Source organism: Pristis pectinata, chromosome 18 (genome assembly GCF_009764475.1).
Source record: "Pristis pectinata isolate sPriPec2 chromosome 18, sPriPec2.1.pri, whole genome shotgun sequence".
Classification (NCBI taxonomy): Eukaryota; Metazoa; Chordata; class Chondrichthyes; order Rhinopristiformes; family Pristidae; genus Pristis; species Pristis pectinata.
In genome coordinates, this window is record NC_067422.1 from 5,367,947 (window position 1) to 5,380,143 (window position 12,197).

Consider the following 12,197-nt stretch of genomic DNA (forward strand, 5'->3'; position numbering starts at 1 on the left):
TTGCGTTTGGCTTCTCCATAGCAATGGAGAAAGCTGAAAACAGACAGGACAGAGTGGGAACGGGAAGGAGAGTTAAGATTACATGCAACTGAAAGCTCGAGATGGCTGTTGTGGATAGAGCACAGGTGCTCTGCAAAGTGGTTGTCTAGTCCATACTTGGTTACACCAACGTAGGAGAGGCCACATCATGAGCACCGAATGCAGCAGACCTGGTTGGAAGAGATGCAGGTGAACCTTGCCTCAAGGTTCTATTATAATTTAAAAATCTATTATTATTTAATCTATTATAATTAGGATGGAAGACCCCCTCTGGGGAGGGGGGGGGGAGGTGGGTGGTGAGGGGAAGCTGTGATTGGCAGTGGAACTGCATCAGAGCAAATGGCAATGGATGACATGTTGGATGCAGAGGTTGGTGGGTGAAAGGTGGGGACCAAGGGAAGTTACATAGGTATTAAGAGTTTCCTCTTCCCTATCCAGACAAGTAATTAAAATGTACACTTTAATGGTTTAACTTCAGTGCTTTTAAACCTAGGATCACAGTCAAATCACCTAGACGCCACAGCCAAGAAAGCTCACCAGCGTCTCTACTTCCTCAGGAGGTTAAAGAAATTTGGTTTGTCCCCTTTGACTCTTACCAACTTTTACAGATGCACCATATAAAGCATCCTATCTGGATATATCATGGCTTGGTACGGCAACTGCTCTGCCCAAGACCGCAAGAAACTGCAGAGAGTTGTAGACACAGCCCAGCGCATTATGGACACCAGCCTCCCCTCCTTGGACTCTGTCTTTACCTCTCACTGTCTCGGTGAAGCAGCCAGCATAATCAAAGACCCCACCACCCGGGACATTCTCTCTTCTCTCCTCTTCCATCGGGTAGAAGATACAGGAGCCTGAAGGCATGTACCACCAGACTTAAGGATAGCTTCTACCCCACTGTGATAAGACTATTGAACAGTTCCCTTATACAATGAGATGGACTATGACCTCATGATCTACCTTGTTGTGACCTCACACATTATTGCACTGCAATCTGTGGCTGTGACACTTTACTCTGTACTGTTGTTGTTTTTACCCATACTACATCAATGCACTTTGTACTAACTCAATGTAACTGCACTATGTAATGAATTGACATGTACGATCGGTTTGTAAGACAAGCTTTTCACTGTACCTCCGTACAAGTGACAATAATAAATCAATACCAATTTATTTTTACATTGGGATGTTTGACATATTCTGTGTCTCCCAACTCCCGAAAGCTTTTGCAGTTAGATGAAAGTATAATGGTGAAATGTTGATTTAATTCACTTGCTGCATATAGTTTCCTTAAGATAACGCGTCTATAGAAGTAGTAATCTTTTCCATCAGTCAAGATGCACATATTTATGTATTGGGTAGAAAGATAGTATTCTGACTAACTGTATCCAAAATAGTCCTAAACAAAGTCAAAATGAGTCACAAAGCAGACAGCACCCCTGGGGATCAAATAATTTAGACAATGATATCACTGTCTTGCTTCAATACATTGGCAATTGCTGTTCTACGTCAATTGAAATATATCAAGTTCTATTATCTTTATCTCCAAAATTTAAACACTACACTCCTCCCCAATAGCTTTTTCAGATTCAGTGAACTTAATTATATTTTGTCTCAGTTTTTGATTTGATAAGAACCCAAAACAAAAACAAGGATGCAAAAATAAATTGTTCTGTGAATTAATTTTCTTTTTCTAATAAAGTGCTGTTGAATAAGAAATTTGATTTTTCTGGTTAGACTGACTCAGGTTGAATTACAATTGATTTCAATGTTCATTACTCAGCTGAGATCAGGAATTTGAAATCGTCTATTTAAATTAAGTTACAAACATTCAATGTGCATTGTTCCTCACCATTTAATTTCAGATGAACAGATGATTTGAATGCTGTATTTTAATTAAATACAACAAAAGGCTTCTCTCAAAAAAGAAATCCTGCATAAAAAGTACGATTAATTGGGAACTCTGGCAATGCAGCAAGTCAACTATTTTTCTATAGCGCAGTTAACACTGAAAATTGTGTGATGACCCTTTGTATGGGGATTATCAAATAAAAATACTGATAGCCAAACCACATGAGGTATTAAGGCAGATAATCAAAACCTGGTGAGAGGCAGTGTTAAAGGACCATATTAAAAGAGGAGAGGCAGAAATATTACGGAGGTAATTCCCCCACCCAGGTCCTTAGAGGCTGAAAGCACAGGTGCAAACAGTGAAGTAAGTAAACTCAAGAACGAGCAAATGGCTAGAATGGAATACAAAGATCCTCAGTACTTAGAAACCAGCCAAAGTGCCTCAATACTGGATTTACTGGCTTTATGCCAAGTGTCCATAAATAAGTTAACTTTTTTTTAAAAAAAAGTTGATTTAAAATTTTAGTAGATTGCAGCACATGATAGGAAGGACAACTGTCACTTTATAAGGACAGTAGCCTTACACTATGTAAACTAAGGAATACAACAAGGATCAATTCCTATATTAAAACTCAACTCAGTTATTTAGACGGGGCTGTTTTTAAAAACAGGTTTTAAGGCTACAAACCAAGACTCAGGAGATTTCAAACCTTATTTGACTGGAAACTTTGGAAATTAGGATAAGCTTGATTGCAGTAAGTGGGTAGGAATGTAGGTTAAAACTGGTTGTGCCTTGCACCAACAGCGGTATGCTACAAGTGCTGAGGGCTATTTATTTTTAATACTGTCTAATCTTCTCTAGCAAGAGGTTCACAATGAAAATGGGGTGGTAGCATGTCATTAGTAAGTTCACCAAATTAAAAATATGAAATCCATATCCCTGCAATACTTTTGGTGTCAGAAATAAATTAAAACCAACTCCAACTGATTTTTCCACACAGTGCAGTCTGTTCATCCTTCAGGTGTGGAGGTCACCTTACTTTTCAAAATGTTACCATCTTATAAGAACATAATACTTTAGCTTTTGTGGGGATGGGGGGGGCGCAGGTGCTTGGAGGCTTCTTGTCATGTTTATAAAGACTGAGCGAGTAGAATTAAAGATGAAGAATGCAACATGAAATTTATTCATGCAGTCAGTTCCTTCAATGAACATGAACACATAGCATAAAACTATCATTGAGGAGGTGTTAAATTGGCAGCTGAAATTAGAATCCATATAATTATCTGTGAAATGAGGAATCACACTTGAGATTTTTTTTCTTCATTGTAGAGCAAAAGAGTCATTCAAATTCTCACAGGACCTTCCATAACCTCAGAATATTTTGAGGAGCTTTAAAGACAATGAAGTATTTATGAAATGGTCCAGGTAAATTTGCAAAAGCTGGAGCCAAATTGCACATGACAAGTTCTCACAAACTGCAATGTGATAATGGCTGTTAACTGTGTTTTGTGATCTTGAGGATTTCCTAGGTGCTTGAAGTGGATAGAGTTCTATTTCTCACCACTTCAGTTTCTCTAATTGAGCCACACAATTCATCATTGTAAAACTTAAAAAAATACTTAATTTCATATACATATGGCTGCTAAGAATCTATCCAGTCAATATATATGCAATTTTACCCCAGTACAAGACAGTCAAATATAATGGATGAAGAATAAAGGGACAATGGGATGTGGGACTAGGACTATGAATATGATTGAGCCTGTTTACTTCCATTAAGGAGCAAATAATGACACAGCCTATTTCCTTGTTGTAAAATCCACAAATTTCCTTTTCAATAAGATGCCATATCAAAGGCAATTGCAGAAAAACTCCTAGTGTAGAAGGCAACACAGTGGTGTGGATAAAATATTATCTGGCAAACAGGAAACAGATGTAGGGTCATTTTCTACTTGGCAAAATGTGATGAGTGGTGTGCTACATGGGTTTCAACTTGTTACAATTTATATAAATGTCTTGGATGAAGGCACCAAAGGTATGGTTGCTAAATTTGCTGGTGACACAAAGATGGAAAGCAAGTTTGTGAATAGGACATAAAGAGACTACAAAAGAACATACATAGATTTAGTGAATGGACAAAGATCTATCAAAATGAACATATTGTGAGAAAATGTGAAATGTGGCAGGAGAAATGCAAAAACATTATCTAAATGGTGAAAGATTGCAGAGCTCTGAGATGCAGAGATATATGGGTGTCTGAGTGTATGATTCACAAAAGGATAATATGCAAGTTCAGCAAATAAGTAGAAAAGATAACAGAATATTACTGTTTATTGCCTGGAGAACCAAATACAAAAGGAGAGAGGTTATGCTTCAATTACATCGAGCATTCAGAAGTGCTGTTTACAGTAGTGGTCTCATTATTCAAGGATGGAAGTAAATACACTGGAAGCAGTTCAGAGTAGGTTTACCACACTAAAACCTGGAACAGGCAGGTATTCTTGTGAGGAAATGTTGGATAGGCGAGGTTTGCATCCACTGGAATTTAGAAGAGTGAAACATAAAGAATAAAACATTTAAGATCCTGATGGGTTTTCATACAGTATGATGGATGTGAAGAGGATGTTTCCTTTTGTAGGGAAATCTAGAACTAGGAGTTATTGTTTAAAAATAAAGAGATCACCCACTTAAGACAGGTGAGGGGTTTGAGTCTTTGGAACTCTTCCTCACAGAGTGGTAGAAACAGAGCCTTTGACTATTTTAAGACTGAGGTACAAAGATTCCTGATTTTAAAAAAGGGTTAAAAGTTACTACGAGTGGAGTGGGATGCAGAATTAATGTTGGAATCAGATCACTCATAATCTTATTGAATGATGCAGCAGGCTTTTGGGGCTGACAGCCACTCCTAATTTGTATATTGAATGTAGATTAATACTGGGATCCACTTTTAGGATCCAAATTCTTCTATTTATTTATTTAATCTTGCGCACAGGCCCTCTATAAAATTGTAAACGTCACACATTAAGGACAGAAGCTTGGGGTAGAGGCTTCTTGGGAGCTTTTCTTATCCATTCAGTTTAAAAAATAATCAATTTTCCTGGGTTAGGGGAATGACTGTGTATTTTTAACACTTAGAACATAAGAAACAGGTGCAGATGTAGGCCAATTGGCCCCAAGCCTGCTCTGCCATTCAATAACACAGCTAATCCAGTCTTGGCCTCAATACTACTTTCCCACTCTCTCTCCATATCCCTCAAGCCCCTTACAGTTTAAATGACTATCAATCTCTGCCTTTGAACGTGCTCAAGGACTCGACCTCCACAGCTCTCAGGGGTAAGAGAATGTCAAAGATTCACGCTTCTGAGACAAGAAATTCCTCCTCTGAAATGAGCTCCTGAAACTACACCCGCCAGTTCTAAATGTCCCCACAGAATCTTACATGTTTCAATAATATCATCAAATTCTTTTAGTATCAAATGAGTACATACCCAAACTGCTTAACCTTTCTTCCCATGTCAACCACTTCATCTCACAATCAACCCAATGAACTTTCTCTGCACTGCCTAAAATGCACGTTCTTCCAGCACAGTGGTGTGGCTAATAGAGCTGCTGTCCCAGATTCAATTCTGAGTTCAGGTACTGTCTATGTGGAATTTGCATGCTTTCCCTGTAACCATATGGTTTCCCCCCAGCTGCTCCAGTTTCCTCCCACACCCAAAGACACATTGATAGGTTAATTGGATACTGAAAAATGCCATTAGTCATAGAGTCATACAGCAGAGAAAAAGGCCCCTCGGCCTGGCACATCGATGCTATTAAGTATTCACCTATACTAATCCTATTTACCAGCATTTGGTCTGCAGTCTACTATGCCTTGGTGATTCAAGTGCTCATCTAAGTCTGAAGTGTGCAGGTGAATGGCAGAATCTGGTGTGAGTTAATGGAAATGTGGGAGAATAAAATGGAATTGGTGTAAATGGATGTCTGATAATAGGCTTGGGGGTCTGTTTCTGTGTTATACAATTCTGTGACACTATATGGAAACCAAACTGTCCAAGTGTAATATCACCAACACTGTAAATTTGCATCAAAAGCTTCCTGACTCTTATACTCTATACCCCTTCCAATAAAGGTCAACATTCCAACAGTCTTCATAGTCACCACTTTACCTCCAAGTCAACCTTTTGAATTTTGTGCACCAGGGTTCCTTGAGCCTGCTATAACACCACATTTGGTAGTTTCAGCTCATTTAAATGATAGGCTTTTTCATTCTTCTTTCCGGAGTGGATAAGCTCACATTATCCCAACTGCTAACTTCTTACAGCGGCACGGTAGTGTAGCGGTTAGCGTAATACTATTACAGTGCCAACGACCCCGGTTCAATTACTCGCTGTCCTTACACACTGTCTGTAAGGAGTTTGTACGTTCTCCCCGTGTCTGCGTGGGTTTCCTCCGGGTGCTCCGGTTTCTTCCCACATTCCAAAGACGTACAGGTTAGGAGCTGTGGGCATGCTATGTTAGCGCCGGAAGCGTGGCGACACTTGAGGGCTGCCCCCAGCACATTCTCAGTAACGCAAAAAGACTCATTTCACTGTGTGTTTCGATGTACATGTGACTAATAAATATTAATATCAATGCGCCTTTATGGGCTCTTTTGTTCCCCCTCACAATTTGCTTAATTTTGGGTCATCAGCAAATTTGGCTCAGTTCCTGCATCGAAGTCCACAACAATGATTATAAATAGTGAGGCCCCTGCACTGATCCCGATGAAACGCCAGTTAATCCTAAAATGGCCCATTTATACCCACTCTCTCTGTTAGTGAGTCACTCCCCTGTCCATGTCAACATGTTACCTCAACCCTATGCGCTCGTATCTCGTGCAATAACCTTTTACACGTTATCCAATATAATTAACAACTTACACTGATAGAAGAGCAGTCCAGGCACTCCACACGGATGCTGTATGTTTCTACCTGGGTTTCGGCAACTTATCACACATATTTAAAAAAGCAGGTTTAATTTCCCCCGCGTTCCTTATTTCCTGTCAAAGAATGACTGATCCAAATGCACCCAGAGCTGGTGTAGTTGTGCAACCAGCCGAGGTTTGAGGCCTACTGCCTCCAAAGGCCTAGTTCACTCTGATCACTCGAACCGCATGACTCAGTGACAAACGACTGGCACTTACTTGGGCCATTTTCTCGCACTCTGGGAGCTGCTGGTCCACAGTAGAACTATAATCCATCTCCATTTTTACAATCCTGCCATCGGCTCGTTCGGTTCCCTCCGCCATCGTCGCTGCAGCTTTCCTGATCTTCTTCCCCCCACTGTTCTCTTTCTGAATGAAAGGTCGGCGCGATCCCTCTCACAACAGAAAAGGCCCGAAGCCGCCGTAACCCAGTAACAGGCGGACGACGTCGAACGACAAGGCGACGTGCTCGTCATTGCAGCAACTGGCGGGCGACGTCAGAGGACGCTGCGGCGGGCGCGGGCATGGAACGCGCACCGTTAGGAAGGGGAGGGGCGGCGGCGGCGGCGGCGGGCACGCGCGAGCTCGCGTTGGCGCTCGAGCGGCGCGAATATGGAATGCGCGCCGTTAGGATGGGGCGGGTCGGCGGTGGCGGTAGCAGGCGTCAATGGGACATGCTGGAGGCGGACGGGGGAAACGCCACTCCATTAAGAGTAGGAGAACCATCACTGTTTTAGTTTATTTTTTAGTGAGGCAGTTTACTTCAGCTTTCCCGAAGTTTAAGAGGCACCAAACCCTTGAGGGAGCGTTGCAGCTGCCGGCTTGTCGTCAGCTCTCTCGGATGTTGAAGGGGAGAGGCATCTGTGGAGCTGTCCTTTACTCCTTCTAAATGTGCGTGAAGTGAAACTTACCGTTACAGGTTAAGAAATGTTTCATTGGACTTTAGCATTAAAAAGGGACATCAAATATAAAATAATTCAGCTTTTGGTGAGGTGACAAGTTTTGTCAGCATCCTGTCAAAAGTTGTTTGGGCTCAAAACACTTGACCAGCTGGAGTTATTTTCATGTCTTTGGGGCCACATGGGATTCCAGATGGATCATATTTTATGCCATTAATAATTATTTTAGGCACCAATGACTATGGTCTCCCTGGTGCAAATGATTAACATATTCAATGGGTTTAATGACTTTCACTCAACCTTGACTTTTCTTACAAAAACAAAATACTGTGGATGCTAGAAATACTCAGCAGGTCTGATGGTCTCTGGAGATAGAAACGGAGTTAACGTTTCAGGTCAATGACTTTTCATCGCTGACTTGTTCTAATGCTGATGTATGTTATTAATTGTGCTTGCAGCAACAATATTCTTTTACTAGTTGCTTATTGAGATGCTTGCAGTAGAACAGGGCCTATTCATTCTTGGAAAAGATTATTTCAGTAATGCATGGGCTGTCTTGCACCTGTTGTGTCAACAGATTGACTTGAATATTTTACAAAAAATATGTTCATGCAGTCGTTCTGTGGTAGTTGACAATTAGGTGTCATAATTCCCAAAATCCACTCTGATTTGTTTCTCTCAGTATCTGATAGTTATTTATTAAAATAAGGAAGGGATGAACAAATCTATAATAAAAACACATATTGCTCAATAAGACTAATGAGTTATCCTTTTTGCCTTTCAATGTCTTCATTAAAGTTATTACCTGAAAAGGCTGGCCTTGGAATAGATGTTTTGCCATGATCCAATGTGAATGGTGCATTCTGAGCATATGCATGCACCTAACTTACCAGAATATATCATTAATATTTACTCATATACATTGTCTCGGTTCCTTTAAGTTCTAAAACTTTGCCCTGTAGCTTATCTTTGAGTAATTGTGAAAAGGACATGTTTCAAAAGCTTAACTAAAGTGACATTTATAATGGGCAGTTCAGTGATGTAGCATTTAGTGCTGCTGCTACACAGCTCCAAGGACCAAGTTTGATCCTGATCTTGGTACTGTCTGTGTGGAATTTGCACTTTTCTGTGAGCACCTGGGTTTCCTCTGGGTGTTTTGGTTTCCTCCCACATCCCAAAGACATGCTGATACGTTAATTGGCTACTGTAAATTACCTTTATTGTGTAGGTTAATGGCAAAAAAAATCCGTAGATGGACTGTATGAAAAATAAATTGCGGTGTAGAAGAAAACAAGGATAGGAAGAATGAGGCTAATGAGATCTTTCAGTTGATGTATTCATACTTGTTACACATAAGTGTATCACTCACTCTGTCATTAAAATTAAGCCAAGGAAGCAACCCTGATTCATTGGCAAGCATGGAAGAGCACATCAGGAGCACCATTGTCTGCACCTAAAAATGAGTTGCCCAGTGGTTTTGTAACATTATAGGACTACATGCATGCTGAAGAACAGAAGAAGCACGTTATAAACAGCCATTAAACCATATCAAACTTCTGCAACCCTGCTGTATCCAGGGATAGCTGAAACATTTGCAACCATCTTTAGCCAGATGTGCTGATTGAATAATATACATTAGCCTTTTCCTGTGGACCACATCCTCACTACAGCCAATTTTATTTGCTCCATGTGATAGTAAGAAGCGATTGAATATACTGAGTCTACCAAAGCCGCCAACATGGCTGTGGTGCTGAAGATCTGTGATCTTGAACTCATTTCACCTCAAACCAGGTTGTTCCAGTGCAGCTAAACAGTGGAATCTATCTGACAATATGGAAAATTGCCCAGGTATGTCCTGTCCATAGAAGGACCAACCTCATCTACCCAATTATCAATGCTCTGAGTCATTAACAAAATGATAGAAGGAATTATGGACTGTGTTATTGAGTGGTATTTGCTTGCAAGTATTCTGCTTACTGATGATCAATTTGGTTTTCACCTGAACCATTTAATTCCAGACCTCATTCCGGCCTTGGTTCAAATATGGACAAAAGAACTGAATTCCAGAGCTGAGGTGAAGGTAATTGCCTTTAATATCAAAGCAGTATTTGATCAAATAATGCATCAGGGAGTTCTGATAAAATTGAGCAAAAGTCAAACTGGTAGGGGAATTTGCATGGTCCAGAGTAGAAAGGTTCACTGATTGCACTATGTTTAATTCCATTCTCACCTCCTTAGATAATGGAACAGAATATACTTGCATGAAACAAGAAATGGACAACTTGTGGCATTGAGCTGATGAATGGCAGGAATATTCATGTCACATTAATGCCAAACAATGACAGTCTCCAAGATGAGGGAGATATAATAAGCTTGCTTTCACATTCAGGAGCATTACTGTTGGTGAAATCCTGATGTCAATGTCTTTGGGGTCACTGTTTACTAGAAACACAATTGAGCTACCTATCTACCTTGTCGTGACCTTGCACCTTATTGCACTGCACTTTCTCTGTAGCTGTGACACTTTACTCTGTGCTGTTAGTGTTTTTACCTGTACTACATCAATGCACTCTGTACTAACTCAATGTAACTGCACTGTGTAATGAATTGACCTGTACGATTGGTTTGTAAGACAAGCTTTCCACTGTACATCAGTACAAGTGATAATAATAAACCAATACCTATACCAATTAGCCACATAAATACTGGGGTGACGAGATAGATCTGATGTTGGGAACTCTATGGTGTGTGACTCACCTTCTGACCTCATGCCTATGTCATCATTAGTAAGGCATGTAAGGCAAATGATGGAATACTTTCCAGTTGCCTTGATATCCAAGTCCAATAATACTCAAGAACATGCTAGATTGTCATATTTTCATTCACTATCCCGAATATTCACCACTAGCACCATCATCCAAGGAAGCATTTTCCAAAAGTAAAACATTGCAGACGTAGTTGTAATGAATTTGTTCTGATGAAAGGCCATTGACCAGAAAAATTAACTCTCTACAAGTGCTATCTGACCTGCTGAGCATGTCTAGTATTTTCTCTTCCAACTCAACCATTATAAGGTCCAGTTCCACACTGCATAAACTAAACACAAAGAATAGATTGGAATGCAGAAATAACTCCTGCCTTCTTGTCACCATAAATCATTATCTTAAACCTCCATTCCTGTCTCCTTCTTCTCGTCTCCAACAACAAATGTGAGCTCATGAATTTTTTTGTATCATGCTAATTAAAACAAGGGTTGTAATTTCAGGAATATCAATAAATCAAAGTGCTGGGAGTCTTTTAAGAACCTTATTAATATTTTGGTCATTCTTTCAAAGAAGATAAAATAGAAAATGTATAAATCAATAGGTTATGTGAGAAGATTGTGAGGATGGAGTCCTGTAGACATTCCAGAGGAGGTACACAAGAATGATCCCAGGAATGAAAGGCTTAACATTTGAGGAGTGTTTGATAGCTCTGGGCCTGTACTCAATGGAGTTCAGAAGGATGAGGGGGGAATCTCATTGAAACCTACCTGAAACTGAAACACCTGGATAGCGTGGACGTGGAGAGAATGTTTCCATTAGTAGGAGAGTCTAGGACCCAAGAGCACAGTCTCAGAATAAAGGGATGTCCCTTTAAAACTGTGATGAGGAGGAATTTTTTTCAGCCACAGGGTTGTGAATCTGTGGAATTCATTGCCACAGAAGGCTGTGGAGGCCATGTCATGGGGTATATTTAAAGCAGAGGTTGATAGTTTCTTGATTAGTAAGGGCATCAAAGGTTACGGGAAGAAAGCAGGAGAATGGGGATGAGAGGGAAAAATAAATCAGCCATGATCGAAAGGCAGAGCAGACTCTATGGGGACAAATGGCCTAATTCTGCTCCTATGTCTTATAAAGATTGAAACCATCCAGTTAGTCACTTTTCTCCCTTGATCACCCCATCCAATGTCCTACGATGTTCTCAGCTTCCCTATTTCTGAAGTGATTTTAATTCTCTGGTTTTATCCCATTTCCTGACTTACTGTGCCCAAGCTCACCTTGCTCAATTGACCTGGTCTTGCTCACTTGATCCCATTCTCAGCAAACTGTTGATTCCCCTGGCCCCTAGTTTCACCAATGTTAGCCAATATTGTCAACAGTTGTCTTTCCTCACAGACAATTTTCCATCACCACTTTCAAATCTGCTGGCATTATTGCTCTCAAAAACTCATTCTTTACATCCTCACCTGTCCTTGCAAGTTACTGGCAATCATAAAAACAAAACTTGTTGGAAGTAGGAAATGAAAACAGGAAATGGAGGAAACACTTAGCAGCTCAGGCAGCACCTGCGCAAAGCAAAACAGTATTAATATTTCTGCAAAGACCCTTCTTCAGAAAGGGGAAAGAGAGAAAATGTTAGTTTTAAGTTGCAGAGGGTGTGGTGGAGGGATGGATATGAC

At 40.4% G+C, this 12,197-nt stretch overlaps 1 protein-coding gene across 1 annotated transcript in view; it reads right to left on the reverse strand.

Moving 5' to 3' along the window:
• The window catches only part of psmd12 (proteasome 26S subunit, non-ATPase 12), a 30,716-nt gene extending 23,272 nt beyond the window's left edge, over positions 1-7,444 (reverse strand). The window contains exon 1 of the mRNA XM_052033183.1: positions 7,077-7,444. Coding sequence (XP_051889143.1) covers positions 7,077-7,181 — 105 coding nt within the window. The 5' untranslated portion in view covers positions 7,182-7,444. The remainder of the gene's footprint in view (positions 1-7,076) is intronic.
• Positions 7,445-12,197: the final 4,753 nt, after the last annotated feature.